The sequence below is a fragment of the Lutra lutra genome, chromosome 7 (genome assembly GCF_902655055.1).
Source record: "Lutra lutra chromosome 7, mLutLut1.2, whole genome shotgun sequence".
NCBI classification, from domain to species: domain Eukaryota; kingdom Metazoa; phylum Chordata; class Mammalia; order Carnivora; family Mustelidae; genus Lutra; species Lutra lutra.
Genome location: NC_062284.1, coordinates 84,625,475 through 84,649,381, shown reverse-complemented (window position 1 = coordinate 84,649,381; position 23,907 = coordinate 84,625,475). Strand labels below are relative to the sequence as shown.

The 23,907-nt window shown below is 38.1% G+C and overlaps 1 protein-coding gene across 1 annotated transcript; it reads left to right on the top strand.

The window, feature by feature from the left end:
- The first annotated feature begins 132 nt into the window (after positions 1-132).
- Positions 133-23,660, top strand: PPP2R3C (protein phosphatase 2 regulatory subunit B''gamma). Its single transcript, XM_047736508.1, has 13 exons — positions 133-367; positions 5,575-5,702; positions 7,961-8,065; positions 8,859-8,971; positions 9,686-9,783; positions 11,172-11,242; positions 12,964-13,096; positions 13,510-13,565; positions 13,643-13,718; positions 14,399-14,535; positions 17,231-17,368; positions 20,625-20,684; positions 23,354-23,660. The coding sequence occupies exons 1-13, from the start codon at positions 319-321 to the stop codon at positions 23,540-23,542; spliced, it is 1,353 nt and encodes a 450-aa protein (XP_047592464.1). The 5' UTR covers positions 133-318; the 3' UTR covers positions 23,543-23,660.
- Positions 23,661-23,907: the final 247 nt, after the last annotated feature.

Genomic DNA, 23,907 nt, shown 5'->3' with positions numbered 1-23,907 from the left:
TCCCAAGTTAAAGAAATAAAGACGTGGGCTTCCTTATCCTGCACCTTTAAAATTGGACTTAGGGAAGTTGGGCTCTGCCTTACAGATCATTTTTCGGTCTGTTTCAGGTCGGCGTTCCCCGCTGTTAAGGTGATCGCCGTTTTCTCCGCAGTAGCTATAATGGGTTTCTGCCTGGTTAGCCCACTTCCGCCCGTGTGCAAGATGGCGCTCGAGCGTTCCTGACCTTTACGGGGTTGGGCGGTGATTGCAGTCTGAGCTAGTAGGGGGTGGAGCGGTTAGTGAACGGCAAATGCAGGAGCTGCTGTGCGGGAGTCAGCGATGGACTGGAAAGAAATTCTTCGCCGGCGGTTAGCGTCGCCCAGCACAGGTACCTACAGTGAGTTTGGGAGGGGCTGCTCGCGGAGTTAGGTCGGCCCTAAACTCCAGCAGGTAGGGGGGAGGTCGGGGAGGAGCAGCCTCTGGGAGCCGCACTTTACGCTTCTATAAAAGCTCTCTTGACAAAGGCAGATGGGACGTGATTTAGGGGTACTGAGAGGTTTGACCCACACTTCCCGGGAAAAGGTTTGCGGGAATGAAGAACTATCTTAGCACTCACTTATGTGGCCTTGACTAAGGCTTTTGAGGATAATTGAGGACCCCGGTTCCAACCGTTCTTCGATCCTACTACAACCTATAACCCACTGATTGATCTTAATGCCTTTTTACTAACACACTTTTCACTTCTCTCCTTATGCATTTTAGATTTATAATCAATTTTTCCTTATTCTTTACCCCCCTCCTTCACACTTGCTTGTTAACCAGCCTGGCTGAAGCTCTTATTCCACATGTACCCTCGGGGCAGCCGAAAGTGGCTGGAGAAAAACGGAACCGTGGTAAATTGTCTCACTTTGAATTCATGTCCACTAACCTAAAGCAGGTGTCTCGGTTATTCATTTGCACGTATTCCGTGTTTCCCTCCGTCTTCATTCTCCTACACTCTAAGGCAGTTTTCATCTTCCAGACCTCTAGTTTTCCAGTATGTGCTATCTACTCCTTATCTTTAGTTGATGAGCTTGTGTATATATTTGAGAAAGTCAGTGCAAAGAAAAAACCTCACCTGTTCCCACTTACCGTTTCTATCAGCCCTTTCCCCACCATAGATCCCCATATACTTTGCCTTTACTGTTCCAAATGAACTGTCCGTACTCGTATTTGAGACAGTTCCTCCACTCCAACAGCAGATCACGTTCCCTTTCTTTTATTCACTGACTTCACTCTGTTCTTACCTTCAATCTCATATATCATCAAGTTTTTCTTCTCCACTGGATCATTTGAATCAGCTTTGACAAACATGCTGTAATATATCCCATGTAAGAAATATCATTTCAGGGGCGCCTGGGTGGCTCAGTGGGTTAAAGCCTCTGCCTTCCGCTCAGGTCATGATCCCAGGGTCCTGGGATCAAGCCCCTCATCAGGCTCTCTGCTCAGCAGGGAGCCAGCTCCCCCCCCCCCCCCGCCTCTCTGCGTACTTCTGATCTCTGTCAAATAAATAAATAAAATCTTTTTTTTTTAAATAAATAAAATCTTAAAAAAAAAAAGTCACCTGTACTTGTACTTTCTCCTCTCCTTTTTTTTTTTGGCTGTCAAAAAAAGGTATTTTTGTTGAAGTAAATTTGCTTTATTTTTTAAAAAATTTTTTATTTAAATTCAATTACTTAACATATAATGTATTACTGGTTTCAGAGGCACAGGTTTGTGATTCATCAGTCTTATATAATACCCAGTGTTCATTACATCCCATGCCCTCCTTAGTGTATATCACCCAGTTACCCCATCCCTCCATCCTCCCTTCCCTCTAGCAACCCTATTTGTTTCCTATGATTAAAAGTCTCTTATGTTTTTTTCTCCCTCTCTGGTTTCATCTTGTTTCCTTTTTCCTCTCTTCCCCTGTGATCCTCTGTTTTGTTTCTTAAATTCTGCATTTGAGTGAGATAAAATTGTCTTTCTCTGATGACTTATTTCGCTCAGCATAATACCCTCTAATTCCATCCACATCATTGCAAATGGCAAGATTTCATTTTTGATGGCTGTGTAATATTCCATGATATATATACCATATCTTCTTTATCCATTCATCTGTCAGTGGACATCTGAGCTCTTTCCATAGTTTAGTTATTGTGGACATTGCTGCTATAAACACTGGGATGCATGTGTCCCTTAAAATCACTACATTTGTATCTTTGGGGTAAATACCCACTCCATTGCATCCATATTATGTACCAAATACTATTCTAGGCTATAGCAGTAAACAAAACAGACAAAAGTCTTTGTCCTTGTGGTACTTAGGCTTTAGTGTTGGGAGAGATGATAAATAATAAGCAAGTCATTTTGGTTGTACAACTTGTATATAAGGCTGTTTTCTTCATCGGTGTGCCAGATCCCATTTTTGCTATTCAGAGTTGTATTCCTGCAGTTGTCGCCTCTCTCCTGCATCAGTTTTTCTTTCTCAGTCATTCCTATCACTGTATGAACATGGTGGTATTTCTCTCACCCTAAAGAAACTTCTTGTCTTAACTTCTACCTCTACCTATGCCTCACTTCCCTGCTCCCCTTACAGCAATGCTTGTTAGAAGAAGTGTTGATTAAATCTGTGCTGTAATTACTGCTTGTCAAGATCATCAGTGATCTCCATTGCTGTTCCAGTGGTCAGTTTTTAGTCCTCACTTTACTTGGCCTGCTGGCATTCCCTGCCAGGATATGGTAGTTGGCTCTCCCCCTGAACATACTTTCCTCTCTTGGTTTCTGGGAGTCATACTCCCTCAGTTTTCTTCCCACCCCACCAGTCATGCCTTCTCAGTCTTTGTTTTCTTCTCCCCAGCAACTCAGCATTGGAGTGCCCAAAAGCTAAGGAAGTCCTTGGTCAGCTTCTGTTCTCTATCTATACTCACCTTCATGGTGAAAGTAGCCATTCTTATGGCTTTAAATAATGTATATTTGCTGTTGTCACCTAAATTTATATCTCCACTTTCCAAATGCCAGATTCATATATTTCATTGCCTACTTGACATGGCCATTTGTCAAGTGGCCATGTCAGGTGACTCTAATAGGTATCTTAATCCTAAACTTGTCCAAAACTGAACTCCTGATCTCCTTTCTAACTTGCTTACCTGTTACTTTCCCCATCTGCTCAGGTCAAAACCTTTGGAGATCTCTTCAACTGTTCTTTTTGTCGGATACCCACATGCAGTTGTCTGCAAGTCCTGAGACTAAGAAAATATATCCAGAATATTTACTCCTAACTACCTCTATTGCAGCCACCACAATCCACGGCCATCACCATCTGTCACCTGGACATTAGCCTCCTAATTGCTGCTGTTGGCTCTCTCCCTCACCAGAATAAAAGCCAGGGTCTTTCTAATGACCTAGTGGCCTTGACTCCCATTACCTGCCTTCCCTCATCTACTCTTTCCTCTGGCTCACTCTGCTGCAGCCACACTGGCTGCGTCCTTCTTTCCTGGATACGCCAGGCACACTCCTGTCTTCAGGCCTTGGCGCTGGCTGTGTCCTTGCCTGGTATGCACTTCCCCCTGTTTATCTGCATAGACTGCTTCCTTGCCTTCTTCAAATTTTTTGCTCAGTTTCATCTCAGTGAGGCTTTCCCTGACACTGTATTGAAAGCCATATGTAGGTATGGACACATGTGTACATGTCCACTCATACTTATACTTGCTTGTCCCTAGAATAGTTGAATGAAAAAGAATAAGTGAAATCATGAAAATGACTCCAGGGATTTGGGCTGGGGTGACTAGATGAATACCACTAACTGGGTTGGAAATGTGGAATTAGAAGAAGAATAGTAAGGTGAGGGATGGGAAAATTATTTTAGATATGTTGGAGGTGAGGATGAAAATATTTTGTTTTGAATGTATGAATTTAAAGTTCAAGAACAATGTCTGGGTTAGTGACATACATTTGGGACTCAGAAGCCAAACTACTAAGTTGAAATGAGGAAAAAAGATTAACAAAAAAGAAATGGCCAGAAAATAAGAATAAACAGATAAGGTTAAAAATTAACTTGGCACATGCGGCAGAAATGCAGGGGAACGGCTCTGGCACATTGGAAAGAAGTGAGACCAGGAGAAGGAAAGTAGACTATTGAGAAAATAGGTCACAGATCTGAAGATTTCAGTAAGGCTGATGTGTAGGTATCATGACAGGTTTTGAAATACCAGGAGAGAAAAATTATCTGAGAGTGTATTTAATTTAAATTTAGTATATTTAGGAACAGATAAGATCTGTGGTCTTGCCATGGAACCGAGTGACAGAGGTGACCCCTCTTAAGAGCTGAGGGGTCACGGTTACTCATAAACATTTATGCTTCCTTGACGATTGCAGGACCTTGAGCTGAAAAACAGTGTGCGCTAGTTGCTGTGGTCAATACACAGTGCAGGGGACGGACTGAAGGAGACAGCTGTAGGCCAGTAGCAGGCCAGCTGGGGGCTAAGAGCAGCCTGAGATGGAAGAGGTTTCCATTACTTAGAGGAACAGTGATTGCAAGGATGAAACTTCATGAGGTCAAGGGCTGCATCTGTTTTCTCACCATGCTAGCCCTAGTGTCTAGTACTGTTCTGTACACAGTAGGTGCTCAAGAAGTACTTTTGATGGAATGAATCATGAACATACCAGAAGTCTGGAAGAAAGTGACTTGAGGAAGACACAAGTGTAGTTACAAAAAGAAGTAGAGGGAGCAACTAAGATGTGGTTGAAGATGCAGGGGAGGCTCTTCCAATTCTTGGTGCTTCAAGAAAATGAATGTAGATGTTCAGTGTATAAGCACAATTTTGAATGTCTTTTTTGCACTGTAATTACACCAGAGTAAAAACAAATACTGATTTTAAGGGGTGCTTGGGTAGCGCAGTTGGTTTGAGCACCCATCTCCTGATTTTGGTTGAGTTCATGATCTCAGGGTCGTGAGATTGAGCCCCGTGTTGGGTTCCGCACTGGGTGTGGGGTCTGCTTAAGATTATCTCTCTTTTTGGGCGCCTGGGTGGCTCAGTGGGTTAAAGCCCCTGCCTTCAGCTCAGGTCATGATCCCAGAGTCCTGGGATCGAGCCCCGCATCGAGCCCCGCATCAGGCTCTCTGCTCGGCAGGGAGCCTGCTTCCACCTCTCTGCCTGCCACTCTGCCTGCCTCTCTGCCTACTTGTGATCTCTATCTGGCAAATAAAATAAAATCTTAAAAAAAAAAAAAAAAGATTATCTCTCTCTCTCTCCCTCTCCTCTTCCCCCTCTTCTCTCTCTCTAAAAAAATAAGTAGGTAGGGGCACCTGGGTGGCTCAGTGGGTTAAGCCGCTGCCTTCGGCTCAGGTCATGATCTCGGGGTCCTGGGATCGAGTCCCGCATCGGGCTCTCTGCTCAGCAGGGAGCCTGCTTCCCTCTCTCTCTCTCTCTCTCTGCCTGCCTCTCCATCTACTTGTGATCTCTCTCTGTCAAATAAATAAATAAAATCTTTAAAAAAAAAAATAAAAAAAAAATAAGTAGGTAAAAATACTGATTTTGAAAGTGCTCTTCCCCCTTCAATCTGTTTTGTTACCAGAAAAAAAAAGTGAACAAGAATTAAAAGATGAAGAAATGGATTTGTTTACCAAATACTACTCAGAATGGAAAGGGGATAGAAAAAGCACAAATGAATTCTATAAGACCATTCCCCGGTTTTATTACAGGGTAAGTGGTATCTAAGCAAATGTCTCATGGAGTTTATAAATGAAACGTTAACTCTTAAAATGGGATCAGAATCTTTTATATAAATAAATAGAGGTTATATTTTAAATTTTATATATTCTTTCATTGTATTTGATCTTACTGTTTTGAAATTGATAAAATCTCAAGTTGCTTTTTCTTATAAATCTCAAGTTTTGACATAAATTGGTATAAGAACACAAAGTTGTTACTTGGCCCCCTTTTTCTGATTTACAGGCTTTTCCTTCCTATTTTTTCTTACGGATATTAGCAGTAGGTATTCTGTTGGATCATGTGTCTAGGTTTACTTGGCTGATTACCATTTTTAATTTTGTCTTTTACCCATGTTCTTAAGGTGTAATACATTTTGCTCAAGGTTAAACTGAAAAATAGATTAAAATGGAAAACTTGAAGAGTTGTACTTATGTTTGCTTGTGCCAAAACCATAAAGAACTCCTTGAAAGAGAGTATAGAAGACAGGAAGACCTTAAGAAAGCTACTTACAGCTGAAATTGAAGGCCACTGAAAGAATAAGATCTATTTAGTATTATGTAAGATGTGACCACAGAAAAGTTAACTGTGAAATTTTAGCTGCATGTCTCTTAATTTTCTACCTTCTAAACTCAATTATAACATTATTTACAAAGATGGTAAATGTTGTTTTGCTTATATTTAGGAGCAATGTATTAATATAAGTGAATTATTTAGATAGTTGTAACATTTCTTCAAGTACAAGCCTTTTCCAAGTGAACCATTTTTATTGGAAACCTTTCTGTAATACTATTTCCCAATCTTTTGAGAGTTATATGACTACGGGTGCCTAGCTGCCCTAGGGTCAGTAGAGCATATGATTCTTGATCTTGGGATATGAGTCCAAACCCCATGTTGGATGTAGAGATTATTTAAAAATAAAATCTTTAAAAAAATTATATGACTAATCCACATTTGTCATGGAAAAGAGAAAAAATAGCTGATATTTTCCCATAACATTGCACAGAGATGTAAATAAATATTTCTACATGAATCCTTCTCCATACCTCTGTGTACACATGTGTTTAATAACAGTGGGATCATATCATACGTACTTCTCCCACTTTATGCATTTCACACTTTCTTAAACAGAGTCCACTAGACAATTGAAAACCTTTTATAGTCTAGGGGAGCAGGAAGGGAATTGATGTTTATTGAGTGCCGATGTACTTCAGAGCACTTTATATTCATGATCTCATTTAATCAGGATTATGAAATAGTATCTTACCCAGAAACAGCCCTTAGATGTTGACATGACCCCATTTCTGAACCAAGGACTCAACTTTCCTGTACTGGAAGTACCAGTACCAAATTTTGATCTACCCTGTGGTTCCTGAGGAATTCCTTTTACCCCATTTCTGTCTCTTCCTTCTCTCTGTGACCTCTTCCAGATCCCACATGGTCTCCTGTCTGCAGATGTGGATTTGTGGAATGTTCTTCTGTTTCTTCTCTCTCTGTCTTCCCACTGCTTTGGAGAAACCACCTGCTGTCTTTAGTTACCACTTCTCTCCTTAGCTGATTAAGCTGGTTGACTAGCCAGTGGAGCACGATCACAGTCTCAGCCCCAGCCTTACCTTTTAATGCTTCCTCCTTTTCCATTCCTTTGGATGGGAGGGATGGCATCTTAGTTCTTGGAAATGAAAGAACAAATTTGACTATGGTTGCTTAGCTAGGTTTAACGGGGCTGAGTTACAGACAACAAAGAAATCCTCGAAGCAAATTGTTTGAGGTTGAGCTGGAATCCGTCATTTTAAAGCCCTGTTTATGGAAATCACCCCAGCGAGCAGACTGTCTGCCTAGGAGGTGAATATAACAGACCCGGGCTTGACCATCTCCAAGAAGTAAGATCATTCAAGCTCAAAAGGCATACTTTGCTAAGACCGTGTATCTTCAGTTAGTTCTAATTTAATTCTTTGTCAGTCTAAAGTTAGAGTGGAAAGAGTGCTCTAAGAATATAAAATCAAACTTGGGCTAGACCATTAGCTCTTTCTAGGCAGGGATCTGGCCTTACTGATCATTGGATTCTCTCTGGATCTCTTTTTGTTAAATGAACTTTCTGAATGAATGATAACTTGAAGTTAAGCAAAATTGAGATACAAAACATAATTTGAGGCAATGCAATATGTAGTTACTTTATGAGGCCCAGTATATTTTACATAATCCAATAATAGTCTAGAATTGAAGTGTAAAAATTAACTCTAGTGTATTTTTAGCTGCCAGCTGAAGATGAAGTCTTACTACAGAAATTAAGAGAGGAATCCAGAGCTGTCTTTCTGCAGAGGAAAAGCAGAGAACTGTTAGATAATGAAGAATTACAGGTAAGAAAAGGATTAAAGGTTGCTTTGGACCTTAGCCATTTTTTTATTTGTACTAAAGTCATACAGGACCTCAGGGTGTCTTAATGGAGCCACAGCTGCCGAGTGGGTGAACACACAGGCCCTGGAGCAGTGAGTCCTACCAAAATCAACTGCAGAGCTTGGCTGGGCACCAGCTCCCCAAGATCTTGTTTTGTTTTGAAGTCCCTACGTGATTGTAATGTGAGGCCAATGTTGAGAAACACTACTATAGGGTCAGACTTTGGGGGTTCACATCCTAGCCATGCTCTGTGACCTTGGGCAATGGACTTAACATTTCTGTGCTTCAGTTATCATCTGTGACGTAGGGATAATAGTATCTATCTGCATCACAGTTATATGGATTAAAGAGGTACTGTAGCGTGGGGGGATGGGATAACTGGGTGATGGGCATTAAGGAGGGCACATGTTGTGATGAGCTCTGGGTGTTCTGTGCAACTAATGAATCATTGAACACAGCATCAGAAGCTAATGATGTACTATATGTTGGCTAATTGAACACAATAATTTTAAAAAGCTTAAGTAAAAGATAAAAAAATAAAGAGGTTCCATATATGAAAACTTTAAACTTGGGCATTCAGTAAACGCCAGCTATTTGTATTATGTTATTAGTAATCAAAAGGGTAATAGGGAATGAGATTCATCTTACTATTAAATCTCTACTATCAGACTATTATTTTAATGGAAATAACACATTTAACGATGTTAAATTTTGTTTTATTAACTATAACATCTTCATTTCTGGAATTCTCCTAAGAACTTATGGTTTTTGCTGGATAAGCACCAGACACCGCCTATGATTGGAGAGGAAGCAATGATTAATTATGAAAATTTTCTAAAGGTTGGTGACAAAGCTGGACCAAAGTGCAAGTAAGTTTCATTAAGTATAATTAACAAAGGAGTATGTTATGTTAAGCATTTGAAATGCCAGAAATAAATGTCAATGAAAATATAAGTCAATTGTGTGACAGTTTGAGTCCTTTCAGTTATTAATGAAATTTAAAAATTATTTAGTCAAGCAAAACTTCATTGGTATGAAGTTATTAAAAGAAACAAATGGTTTAGAAGGAAAAAATGAAATGAGATGGGATCCGGAGGGAGCAAACCATAAGAGACTCAATCTCAAAAAACAAACTTGAGGGTTGCTGAGGACTAGGGAGGTAGGGGTAGGGAGAGGGTGGCTGGGTTATGGACATCGGGGAGGGTATGTCCTATGGTGAGTGCTGTGAAATGTGTAAGCCTGATGATTCACAGACCTGAACCCCTGGGGCAAATAATACATTATATGTTAATAAAAATAATTTAAAAAAATAATAGTTTATAATATAGTGTATTTATATACTATTAACTATATATATATAGTACATTTATATACAAGAGTATAGGTTTTCATTCTTTTTTGGGTTGTTTTAGCCTTTCATAAAATGATAAAATTCAAAGATGTCTGACAGTATTTTAAGTTTTGAACTGTGGTTCTCACTTTGATTTTTTTCATTTTGGTTTTTAATTGAATTCATGCAGTTTGCTAATTCAATATGTTTGCTCTGTTGGGAGATAATTTTAATCTTTATTTCCTTTCCTTAGGCAGTTTTTCACAGCAAAAGTCTTCGCAAAACTCCTTCATACAGACTCTTATGGAAGAATTTCTATCATGCAGTTCTTCAATTATGTCATGAGAAAAGGTGATTTCATTTTCATTGTGTTTAAACTCTTATCTGGGAATCAAGGAGGTTTTGGTACATGCTTTTACAATATTCTATGTGAAACAACTCTCTTAGTAAGTTTGAATAAATAGCAGAATTTCTTTCTTTCTTTTTTTTTTCTTTTGTAAAAGAGAGAACAGAACACGCATGAGTCAGGGTTGGAGGGTAGGTGTTGGGACAGAGGGAGACAGAGAATCCCAAGCAGACTCCATGCCCAGCAGGGAGCCCAACACACAGTTGGATATCAGGACCCTGAGACCCTGACCGGAGCCAGAATCACGAGTGAGATGCTTAACTGAGCCACCCACACACCCCTGAAGAGCAGAATTTCTTATTTCTTACCTTTGGATGCAGATTTATTTTTTATTTTTCTGATTCTCTCCTGGAGGAACTTACTAGAGCCAAGATTTTCTACCATAAATTTGGGTTCATTATTATAAATAACACAAAACAAAAACATGTATCCTAAAGATACTAGCTAAGAGTTATATATTAAAAGCTGAACCAAGAGGGGCACTTGGGTGGCTCAGTGGGTTAAGCCTCTGCCTTTGGCTTAGGTCGTGATCTCAGGGTCCTGGGATCAAGCCCTGCATCGGGCTCCCTGCTCTGCAGGGAGCCTGCTTCCCCTCCCCTCCCCCACCTCTGCCTACTTGTGATTTCTGTCAAATAAATAAATAAAATCTTTTAAAAAAGTAAAATAAGATAAAAAATAAAAGCTGAACCAAGAGTTTTAATGTAGTGATTTAAATGATTTTAATTCACTGGTAATTCTGTTTTACCAATATGCAGTTGACCCTTGAAGAACACAGAGTTTGGGGCACTAACCTCTCATGTAGTCGAAAATCTGAGTATAAGTTCTGGCTCCCCAAAAACTGAACAGTTAAGAGCCTGTTTTTGGCTGGAAACCTTACCAATAACAAACAGTTGATTAACACGTTTTATATCTTACATGTATTATATACTGTATTCTTACAATAAAGTAAGATAGAAAAAAGAACGTTACTATGAAAATCACGAGGTAAGGCATCTGGCTGGCTCAGTCAGTGGAGCATGCAACTCTTGATCTCGGGGCTGTGAGTTTGAGCCCCGTGTAGGATGTAGAAATTATTTAAAAAAAAAAAAAAGAATATTTTGAAGGGCATCAACTTTATTGTCGCTTTAGGCAGGGTAGAATTGTTGATATCTGCCATTAATTCTATGGTATATTTTGATACAAACAATTTTAGGGTTACTGGATAAGTAACATATGCATGTGAAGAAGTATATAAAGTTATTAGTTTGTCCCTCTAATCTAGCTGTTTATTTCCTTTTATCCATATATATGCTAAAGGACAGATCTTAAAATTACATTATATCTTTATTATTAGTTTGGCTTCATCAGACAAGAATAGGACTCAGTTTATATGATGTTGCTGGACAAGGATACCTTCGGGAATCTGTAAGTATTAACCTACTTTAATAACTTCTATAGACACAGAATGTTAACAGTAGTTATCACTGAGTGTTGGGATCAAAGGTGATTTTATTTTTCTTTCTCTGATTTTGTTTGTTTTCACAAATAATGTGTTACTAAAAATCTTTTAAAATGAATATTGACCCCCCCAAAAGTATATATTGACCACAAAAATCTTTTCTAGATTCTTTTTCTCCAACTTTTGAAAATAGCTTTTCAAAGGAGAAAATTAAAAGAATGTAGTGGGGTTTTTTGTTTTTGTTTTTGTTTTTTTAAGATTTTATTTATTTATTTGACAGAGTGAGAGAGATCACAAGTAGGCAGAGAGGCAGGCAGAGAGAGAGGAGGAAGCAGGCTCCCTGCTGAGCAGAGAGCCCGACTTGTGGCTTGATCCCAGGACCCTAGGATCATGACCTAAGATGAAGGCAGAGGCCCAACCCATTGAGCCACCAAGGCGCCCCAAGAATGTAGTGTTTTAACAGGATTAAAAATCATTGAAGAAAGAGGAAAACTTTTCATTATTCCTGAGTGTTACAAATGTTAGCATCAGGAATTTTTCAGGCTTACAAAGAACAGAAAGTTTGATAATGCTTTTAATAAGGGAATATATAATAGGCCATGATTTCCCAGACTCTTAATTTGCAGTGCCCTTAGTATCTCAGTAATTTCTGCATAGTGCTTTTAGGTCAAAAGAAATACCTAAGTTTCATTTATTAGTTCTGAACAATTTATGAAAGTATTTATTAAGCTTATTATATTAGCCATTTGAAAAAAAAATACACCTAAGTTGAAAGTAATATTTTTGCTTCATTCTTAAATTACAAATACTAATGGAAATTGTGCCCATGGGGCACACTTTATGGCCAGTCAATCCTGGCAGTTAAGATTGGACAGTTGTCCTTCACTTCCCGTTCCACACTAACTTCTGTGTGGTACTTGCTTTATGACAACCATCAAGAACTTAGCTTCACAAAGATTTATGTCATCAAAAAAGCATGTATCCCCATCAGTTTTGATAATGTGCACTATCTTGAGGTCATAGCTCTAGCTCATAGCCACATCTGTTTTGCACTCTTTGGTGAAGTCATTGTTTCCCTGAAATTTTTTTAATATCCTGCTGCACCCCTGTGAGTTTACTGAAGCATTCCTGGGGCATAGTTTGGGAACTGTTGGTTTAGCCTTCACATTGCTGGTGGGAGTATAAAATAGAGGGGGGAGGTGGGAAGTTTTCCTCTCCCTGCTTGTGCTCTCTCTTGCTATCTCGGTCTCTCTCAAATAATTAAAATCTTTTTTAAAAATTTAAAAATAAATACAAGATTTTATTTATTTGAGAGAGAGACCAAGCATGAGAAAGCACAAGTAGGAGGAGGGGCAGAGGAAGAAGCAGGCACCCTGCTGAGCAGGGGGGCCAATGCAGAGCTCTATCCCAGAACCCTGAGATCAGGCCCAGAGCCACCCAGGCACCCTCTTTTTGTTCCTTTTGATTTTGGAATTATACCAAATATATTGCTTATTCAAAAATGTTAAATTGAAACAAAAAGCAGACAATATAGGTTTTACCACTAACATAGTTATGATTTTATTTTATCACTAATATACTATTAGTGCTGAATAATTTTTAGGACTGAAATTCAGCATTCCAGCGTCTAACAAAGAAACAAGATCGGACAGTTAACTCTTTAACGTTTTGATTTGTTTTCTTTCAGGATTTAGAAAACTATATATTGGAACTTATTCCTACTTTGCCACAATTAGATGGGCTGGAAAAGTCTTTTTACTCCTTCTATGTCTGTACAGCAGTTAGGAAATTCTTCTTCTTTTTAGACCCTCTAAGAACAGGTAAAAGAAAATCTTAGATGTTTTAAGGATATTATTCTAAATCTCAATAACTAAAGTCTTGAAAATGTCATTCATTTTTCTACTATGTCATTGCCTTTAATATATAAAGATCTTTTATGATTTATTTGGACTATCTAGAACCAACTTTGTGACAGTGGACATGTCACCTAACTTCTTAGTTTCTTCATCTCCAAAGTGAGGTATGAACTGGATAAACATTGACTCCTTCTGGTTCTAAGAAACCAGTTATTCTGAAATGATTTGTTATCCCTGATATGTAATATATTGGAGAGCTGTTCTTGATGAAAGATATGAAGCTTTAAAATATCAATTGTGTGATTACTCTTCTAAAATAATGCCTTTATATTGAGTTCCTCTTTTTTAAAAAATGAAACTGTGTTTGTTCTTTAAAGGGAAGATTAAAATTCAAGATATTTTAGCATGCAGCTTCCTAGATGATTTATTGGAGGTAAATATGTTTTTTAAATACCTAATTATATCACTTGACAGTTACTATCTTCTAATTATGTCTCTGTGTTTATTTAGTTAAGGGATGAGGAACTGTCCAAGGAGAGTCAAGAAACTAATTGGTTTTCTGCACCTTCTGCCCTAAGGGTATATGGTATGGTTCTTGTCATAATGCTAAAATTTGAATGATCCATTCCTCAGTTAATTAGCGTTCAAAGGGCAGTTTTATACATAGGCTTATTTACCTTAGGATGAAAGTATTCTAATTACTTTAAGAGCTAATATTCTAGGTTACTAAAATTTACTTGTCATTTTCTTACTCTTTAATAGAACATACAGAATGTAATTTGATCCTTTCTTGTTGACTCAGGAACATCATTATGAACATCAGTCATTATCTTGCATTGTGATAAAATGCCACTGCTGTCAGCGTCCACAGTGGCAAGTGTTCTTAGGACTGTTTGCTTTTTCCTTTAATTTTATTAGTATGCTCCATTATTCTCTTGGGTGGTCTTTGGATTCCTTTTGGCATCCTTGATCTCTGCTTTCAAGAGCCAGCATGTCAGTGTTTTTTATTCACCCCTGTCTCTAATTTTGAAACTTAGGAAAGTTCTAAAAGTTTGCAAACTGAAAACAGATAGTGATGGCAATAGCCCAAAGGCCATGGCTTTATGCAGAGCTTAGGGACTGTGGTGATAGAGAGTGCAGGGCACTACCCTAATATAGATTGAAGATCAAAGTATTAACCAATAAAAAGAACTTCTGGTGTTTATTCTTTTGTCCTCAGATTTTTATTTTGGTCATAAATGTCTTTTTATCATTTTTCTTCCCAAGGCCAGTATTTGAATCTTGATAAGGATCACAATGGTATGCTCAGTAAAGAAGAACTCTCCCGCTATGGAACAGCAACCATGACCAACGTCTTCTTAGATCGCGTTTTCCAGGAGTGTCTCACTTATGATGGAGAAATGGTAGTAGTTTAAATCTGATAAGTCTTAAAAATTTAGGCTCCCACAGTTTTCACGAACCTTTCCCTTGATGTGATACAGCATTATTTTTATATCAGTATCTTTAAATCTGAACTAATCAAATTGTGAATTTTGGAGCCTTTAATCTTAAGGTAAATTTTCTTAAAAACATTATGGACTCAGGACAAATATAAAATTTTAATAATTTTTTCATTTCATTATCAGTGTATCTCTTTTTAATGTTTCAAGTTCTGTTTAAATTCCAGTTAGTTAACATGTAGTGTAATATTAAGAATTTAGTGATTCATCACTTACTACAGCACCCAATCCTCATCCCAACAAGTGCCCTCCTTAATACCCATCACTCTTTTAGCCCATCTCCCCTGCCTACCTTCCCCTAAGGAGTATGGATTAGGGGAGAAAAAAAAGAATCTGAAAAATCGGCAAATCCTGTTGACTCTTTTCATGTAGATGTAGATAGTTCATTAAATTTCCAGATCAGAGAGTGTACCACAGATGCCGTGATTTAAATCTAAGAATCAAGTTGTATTTCTTTCTGTAAGTGGCTGTATTAATAGCTACTGATTAACATGCCCTGTCCTCTTACCACAACAATGCACAATACTTAAGGAAATTCTACCTAGCATTTTATTTTTTTTTTAAGATTTTATTTATTTATTTGACAGAAATCACAAGTAGGCAGAGAGGCAGGCAGAGAGAGAGAGGAGGAAGCAGGCTCCCTGCTGAGCAGAGAGCCCAGTGTGGGGTCTGATCCCAGGATCCTGGGATCATGACCTGAGCCAAATGCAGAGGCTTTAACCCACTGAGCTACCCAGTTGCCCTTCTACCTAGCATTTTAAAATCACCATCCTTGCTATTAAAAACATGTGTTAAGGATGTGATAAATTATCAAACCAATGACACTTCAGAAATGGTCATATTGTCAGAAGAGAATTGGTGTTTTAGGTTTTATCACTTAGCTTGAATAGCAGTTTTCTAAACACCATTTTTAGCTAGCAGTATGGGAAAAAGGGGGAACTCTGCTTTGTGACTCCTACAGCTGTCTACAGTCGACAATGAGGAGCTTGTAGCTTGTAGTGGACTAATGACTTCTGGTGAATACAGTCAGAGGCTACAGCTATGGATGGAGTTAGACCGTGATGAGGCTGCATCTCTTTAGCTCTTTATACTGCAATTCACACAAAAGGAACTCTTAATCTTAGCCTAAAAAAAACTACGAGAATATAAAATTTCTTCTACGTGTAATATCCAAAGTGTTCTTTTCACCGTGCAAAAAAAGTAATGAGTATCCCTTTTTTGTAGAGAAAGCTTTCTGTTTTCTTCATGTCTTTCTGGCTTTCATTTGTGCTTTTTTGCCTTCTGGATGAGAACAGTTTCAGTTCACTGTATAATATTGGGTATTTTTAAGATGCTTATTATTATTCTTTTTTTTTTTTTAAAGATTTTATTTATTTATTTGACAGACAGAGATCACAAGTAGGCAGAGAGGCAGACAGAGAGAGAGAGAGAGAGGGAAGCAGGCTCCCTGCTGAGCAGAGAGGCCGATGCGGGGCTCTATCCCAGGACCCTGAGATCATGACCTGAGCCGAAGGCAGAGGCTTTAGCCCACTGAGCCACCCAGGCGCCCCGGCTTATTATTATTCTTATCTGATTTTAAAATGTTTAAATATTTCAAAATAACTATTTAAATATACTGTTCTATTCATTCCAGATAAACTGGTTTTTTTTTTTTCGTTTTTTTTTTTTTTGTTTTTTTTTTTTTTACAAACTTATCACACTGAAAGGAAGATACTAATTTAGTGGCATTGTATAATAGCTCAGTCATTGTCCTATCTACTTCAAAGGCATAATAAAATAAAATTACTTCTTAAGACAGCAACTCTCTCATAAGAAAATGAGCTATATCCCCAAACTGTCCTATACAGATTAACTGCTTTGTAGAATTTCTAGAAACCAATATTTTTTTTTTTTTAAAGATTTTATTTATTTATTTGACAGAGAGATCACAAGTAGATGGAGAGGCAGGCAGAGAGAGAGAGAGCGAGAGGGAAGCAGGCTCCCTGCTGAGCAGAGAGCCTGATGCGGGACTCGATCCCAGGACCCTGAGATCATGACCTGAGCCGAAGGCAGCGGCTTAACCCACTGAGCCACCTAGGCGCCCTCTAGAAACCAATATTAAGTATACAAATGGATATCTCATTTCATATTTTTTAAAAAATTGCCATTTTTATGAGAGACTCTTGACTGGGAAACAGTTGTGGAAGGGGAGGTAGGTGGGGGGGATGGGGTAATGGGGTGATTGGCAGTATCATGTGAAGAGCACTGAGTGTTACATGCAACTAATGGTGTACTATAAATTGGCTAATTGAGGAACACCTGGGCAGCCGAGTCAGTTAAGCATCTGCCTTCAGCTCAGGTCATGATCCCAGGGTCCTGGAATCAAGTCTCACATCAGGAGCCTGCCACTTCCTCTGCCCCTCCCCCTGCTCATGATCTCTCTCTCTCTCTCTCTCTGTCTCTCAAATAAATAAAATCTTTAAAAAATATGTTGGCTAATTGAATTTAAATTTTAAAAATTGCCATCTTTGATTGTAAAATAGCTTTAAATCATTAGATATTCAATTGAAAAGTTCATTCCAAACAAGACTTCTAACGAATGTCATCTTCTTTTCTACAGGACTATAAAACCTACCTGGACTTTGTTCTTGCATTAGAAAACCGAAAAGAACCGGCAGCTCTGCAGTATATTTTCAAATTACTTGATATTGAGAACAAAGGATATCTGAATGTCTTTTCACTTAATTACTTTTTTAGGGTAAGTCTCATTTGTGTAAATGAGTCATTGTTCCTTAAGATAATATTATACTTAAATATACAATATTAAATTATATTATACTTATATATACAATATTAAATTGATTTAAATTATCTATATAACAATTTTATCTAATTTGTGATATTTAAGTATAACAAAAGGGTATACTAACAGATTTTATTATTAATATTTTTTAAGTAGCTCCATGCCTGGCATGGAGCCCAACATGGGGCTTGAACTCCCAACCCTGAGACTAAACCCTGAGCTGAAATCAAGAGTTGAACACTTAATTAACCGACTGAGCCACCCAGACATCCCAATTTACTAACAGATTTTAGAAGAAAATAAGTCTTTTAGTTTTGTTTTTTTTCTATTTTTTAAAAATATAAGTAGACTAAAGCAAAGCTGATTTGGTTAGTTGTAGAACCTTAAATGTATAAATATGTGTCAGGGGCTATACTGGCCACTGGAGATACAGACATACATGAGAAATTTTGTGCTTTGGTGATCAAAAACTAGTGTGTAAAATCCTTCAGAAGCTTCAGTTAAACAGTTCAGAAAAGGTAGAAGTTTTGCAGACTTTGGTAGTAGTAGATTCTTTTAAATGCTGTGCTGTAAAAAATATTTATTTTAATAATTTTAAAATTATTGTATGCTGCATTTCAGCATGAAAACAGATTTGCTGAAGTGCTTATTTTGTGTCTTAGGTGGTCTCAGAGAATAATGTGATGAGTTCTGAGAAGGGAAATTTGAATGTTATCTTATCTGATGAGCATTCAAATGCACAGGGTGTAAAAATAGGAATGTCTGCCCTTCTAAGACAAATCATCCCTAAATTTGAATGGTGACTTTTTTTTTTCCTGTGAAAACAGGTTTTTATTGTGAAGTTTTTTTTTTGTTTTTTTGTTTTTTGTTTTTTTATTTTATTTTTTATAAACATATATTTTTATCCCCAGGGGTACAGGTCTGTGAATTGCCAGGTTTACACACTTCACAGCACTCACCATAGCACATACCCTCCCCAATATCCATAACCCCACCCCCCCCTCCCAACTCCCCTCCCCCCATCAACCCTCAGTTTGTTTTGTGAGATTAAGAGTCACTTACGGTTTGTCTCCCTCCCAATCCCATCTTGTTTCATTTACTCTTCTCCTACCCCCTTAACCCCCCATGTTGCATCTCCTCTCCCTCATATCAGGGAGATCATATGATAGTTGTCTTTCTCTGATTGACTTATTTTGCTAAGCATGATACCCTCTAGTTCCATCCACGTCGTCGCAAATGGCAAGATTTCATTTTTTTGATGGCTGCATAGTATTCTATTGTGTATATATACCACATCTTCTTTATCCTGAATGGTGACTTTTCTATTTGGTAGAATAGTTTTGTACAGTAGTATTTCACTATTATCTTATTTCTATGGCTAGTTTTTAAATGACTGATTTTTGGTTAAAATATGGTTAAGAACAGTAGGAAAAATGGCTTTTTTTAAACAATGAAAATGACATTTTCACATCTTTGTCACAAAACATTTTTCCCCAGAGGCTTCTCCTTTTCCATTTAAATATCTGGGATACTTTAAAAATAACTATTTGGTTCTGAGTTTCATAGTATGTAAAATTCATAGTTTTATGTTAAATCCCCTAAAACTTCCATAATGATTTCCTAGGCAGTAATGAATACCAATATTAGGATAAACTACAATTGCAGTATTAGGATACATTTTTAAAAAACTGAATCCATGGCTAATCTGAGAGTATAACACCAACTCATCCTATCAATGCCCCATTTCAGGCAGACCTATTAAATGAAAATTCAGTTTTAGAAAAATAGACTAAATATTTTTAGAAATTAAACACTCAACCCTTTTTCTTTTTTTTTTAAAGATTTTATTTATTTGTCAGAGAGAGAGAGCAAGAGAGGGAACACAAGCAGGTGGGGTGGGAAGAGAGAAGCAGGCTTACCGCAGAGCAGGGAGCCTAATGAGGGTCTTGATCCCAGGACCCTGGGATCATCACCTGAGCCACCCAGGTGCCCCTCATTCCTTTTTCATGAAGAGTTCTTTACAGTATCTTCTCTTAGAATATTAAAATTTTTGTTTTTAAAATATTTTATACACACATTTATTTTATCAAAGTATTTAGGCTTGGTTATATGGGTTAAGGTAAATACTTACTGGTGCTGCATCCTGCAGTCCTAAGCTGTTCGTAGAGTCTTTATCAATACCCCACTGATAAAGGTCGGCCTAGATGGTGCACTCAACCCTGTCTCCAGGTCTGCGGCTCTAGTGGCTGTGAGTATACTCAGATTCTCACCTGCTGCAAAGAGATAACCTGTGCACATGCTGGTATTGGGGGCACCACATACAGAGTAGGCATCTGCAACATATTTATTCAATTCTTTACCAAGAATTTTAAGCTTCACATTTTCTAGTGAATGTCTCTCCCCTAAAATACTTACTAGTCCACCTGGATCACAGTAGTTTCTTCTGTAATATTTTTTTTTGTTGTTGTTCTGTTCTGTTTTGTGTTTGTTAAAGGCTTTGTTATAAAAGAGAGTTTGAGGGGCGCCTGAGTGGCTCAGTGGGTTAAGCCGCTGCCTTCGGCTCAGGTCATGATCCCAGGTCCTGGGTTCGAGCCCCGCATCGGGCTTTCTGCTCAGCAGGGAGCCTGCTTCCTCCTCTCTCTCTGCCGGCCTCTCTGCTTACTTGTGATTTCTCTCTGTCAAATAAATAAAATCTTTAAAAAAAAAAAAAAAAAAAAAAAAAAAAAGAGAGTTTGAGGGAGGCTTACCTCCATTTTTTTTTTTTTTTTTCTGTCAAGTATAAGGCATAATACAGGGTGGGAGGCAGAGGTGGCAGATTGGGTGTCTTAAAGAATGGTGAAGGTATGCACAGCATTCCTGGAGAATGCAGGGATCAGGCATAACAGAATAATTACTAGGCCATGTAAAGGCCCATGGGAGGTTGGAGACCATTCCTATATGGTAGTAACAATCTGTGGCCTTGTATACTTTTTTCTGGAATTCTCAATAGCAAGATAGAGATCTACAAAGGTTGATGGTTATACTGATCATTGTTTAAATTTTGTTGACTGGATGTGAAGCAAGTTCAAGGAAGTTGAGAACATTGGCAAGAGTGGTTGAAAAGATAAAGCTTGTGGTCTGATAGGAAAAGATGTGGGACTAGAACGGGCCATGGGACAGGAAGGGGGCTGTGGTATATTTTTTATTTACAGACTTATTCCTACCCATACAGGCCATACAGGAACTCATGAAAATCCATGGACAAGATCCTGTTTCATTTCAAGATGTCAAGGTTACCTTCTCTTTTCTTTTCTTTAAGTAAGCTCTGTACCCAGTGAGGGCTTTTGAACTCTCATGACCCTGAGATCAGGAGACACATGATCTACCGACTGAGCCAGCCAGGTGCCCCTTATGTGTTCTTTTAATATATGGGATACCAGTTGGGATGCCTGCGTGGCTCAGTCAGTTAAGAGTCTGACTCTTGGTTTTGACTCAGGTCATGGTCTCAGGGTCCTGGGATGGAGCTCACGTCGGTCTTTGTGGGGAGTCTGTTTCCCCTCCCTCTCTCCCTTTGCCCCTCCCCCTCCTTGTGCACACATGTATATCATGCTCTAAGATAAATCTTTTAAAAAATAATATAATAGCAGATAATCATCTATATTAAGTGAAATTTTGTATGAAAGAAACTTACGAATACGAAGTACTGAACTGAACCAAGTATTTGCTGTTATTTATTCTGAACCAAATTTCAATCATTAGAAACTGAGACCACACTTGGAATAATGATTTGCATAGTTTATAATGTTAGCATTGTCAGACTGTATTTTCATTGGAAGCATTCATTCATTTTGATTGAAAAGAGAATCAAATATAGCCTGCATCCTTTGGCAGCCTATTCCAGTGTAAAATGAATTTTTAATCTTGGTAACTACAGTTGACCCTTGAACAACACAGGAGTTAGAAGTAATGCCCCTCTCCCATGCAACTGAAAAATCCATGTAGAACTTTTGACTCCCCCAAAAACTTAACTACTCATAGCCTACTGTTGACTGGAAGCTTCACATAAACAATAACATAGCTAACACATATTTTGTATATGTTTAACATACTATAATTCTTAAAAATGGAGCTAGAGAAAAAATGTAACTGAGAATCATCAGAAAAGGAAATGCATTTACAATATACTGTATTTATCCAAAATATCTACGTCTGGCTGGACCCATGCATTTCTGATCTGTGTTGTTCAAAGGTCAAATGTATTTAGGTTTGGGCACTTTTTAAATCTACTCTTTCAAAGGTCTTACTTGCTTTTGTATTATTAAGGAGCTATCAATCCTACAATATGAAAACTACCACTATTTGAAACACAGGCTAATGCTTCATTTTCGTAGTCAGACTTTCACCAGCTGTAAAAAACCTATAGTACCTAACATAGATTCAGGTTCAGGTTAAGTACTATAATAAAATAACCCATCTGATTTTAATTAAGTATAAAATAAAGGGCTATTTTAGTTTAATATAAATGAGACAAATCTGAAGCTATTCAACAAACAACCTAAGAACTAGTAATTTTAAATTGCCACTAACCTAGAAAAAGAGGTTTCATAAACATACAAGATTAAGAGCTCATACATTTCATTTACCTGAATTGTTTTAATCTTTTTTTTTAATGATTTTATTAGAGAGAGGGAGATTGAGAGAACGAGTGGGAGGAGGGGCAGAAGGAGAAGCAGACTCCTTGTGGAGTAGGGGGCCCCACGTGGGGCTTGATCCCAGGACCCTGGGATCATGAACTGAGCTGAAGGCAGACACTTAACCAACTTGAGCCACCCAGGCACCCTTAAAGAGTTATTTTGTTTGTTTATTTAGAGAGGGCATGCGCATGTAAGCAGGGGGAGGTAGAGGGACAGGCGGACTCTGCACTGAGTGTGGAGCTTGAGCTCACAACCCTGAGATCATGACCTGAGCCGAAATCGAGTCCAATGCCCAACCGATTGAGCCACCCAGGCAGCCTGAATTGTTCTAATCTTTTTAAAATGTAGTTTGCCTCCTTAAATGCCACTAGATCTTCTGAGTAATTTTACTACAAAAAGATGAAAAAACATGTATCTAATTCCTTGTAAATACTCATACAGTATACCTCGTAATATAGAAGTATTTTCATCTATTCCAGTAAATTTTAGCACAATTTCATTGTCATTCTGGATGACTATTTCTTTAATATGACTAATTCTTCAAAACTGAACCTCCCCCACCCACCACCCATCTTAAATCCAGGGTATAAAAGGTTGACCTCTATATTGGAAATGACGTTTGTCATTATCTTGACTCTGGAAGCATTTATGTTTTTAGTTGGAGCTGAGTTTGCACTTAAACCAAGACCATACATCACCACCAATTAAAAGACAATAGAAAAGTTTAGGATACTTAACATGTATTCAAAGAATGCTGCATTAGTTTTGCCACTAATTTGCTATGTCGTTTGGATTAAACTCTGAGCCTCAGTTTCATTCTCTTTTAAGATGAGGGAGAGTGGGGCACCTGGGTGGCTCAGTCAGTTAGGCATCTGCCTTTAGCTCAGGTCATGATCCCAGGGTCCTTGGATGGAGTCTTGAGTCAGGCTCCCTGCTCCACAGGGAGTCTCCTTCTCCCTCTGCCTGCTGCTCCCCCTGCTTGTGCTCTACAGCCCCCTCTGTCAAATAAACAAATAAAATCTTTTTTTAAAAAGGGTGGGGAGAGAAGGAAAGGGGGATGGATAGCTATTATGTACCTAAGGAATCTTTCAGTAAAATTCTGTGATTGTACATAGAGAAAAGGAGATTGCCTGTGTGTGAACTGGAAAGGAAAAAAACTAGAACAAAGAATTTTACATAAGCTCAAGTGCCAGCCTTGTATTTCACATCAAGGTATAATAGAAATTTAGTGAATCAGATAGATTTCATTGTGGTTTTTCTCTCACAGGATGAAATCTTTGATATGGTTAAACCAAAGGATCCTTTGAAAATCTCTCTTCAGGATTTAATCAACAGTAATCAAGGAGACACAGTCACCACCATTCTAATTGACCTGAATGGCTTCTGGACTTATGAGAACAGAGAAGCTCTTGTTGCAAATGACAATGAAAACTCTGCAGACCTTGACGATACATGATCTCTCAAAGACGAGACTGTGTTCATTAAGATAAGCTTGAATGCTGCACACAAAACCTTTCAAGCACAATCCTTAGAAATGGCCTAAATAAAACACTTTATATGCCTATAGAACACAACAAATGTTCTGGTTATTGGAATTTTGGTTGCAGTAGTTTGGAAACAATAGGACCAAGTACGGTTTTAGGATGTATTAAATTCTTGTTGCACTTAGCTCAAAAATAGCAAGTGTGATTTGATAAAGGTAGGAATCCACTTTAAATATGTATAATCTTTAGATATAAAGGAAGTTATCATGGGATATTTCGGACATTAGACATTAAGACATTAAATATTTGAGGGATAGTTTATATGTGGTCATTTAAC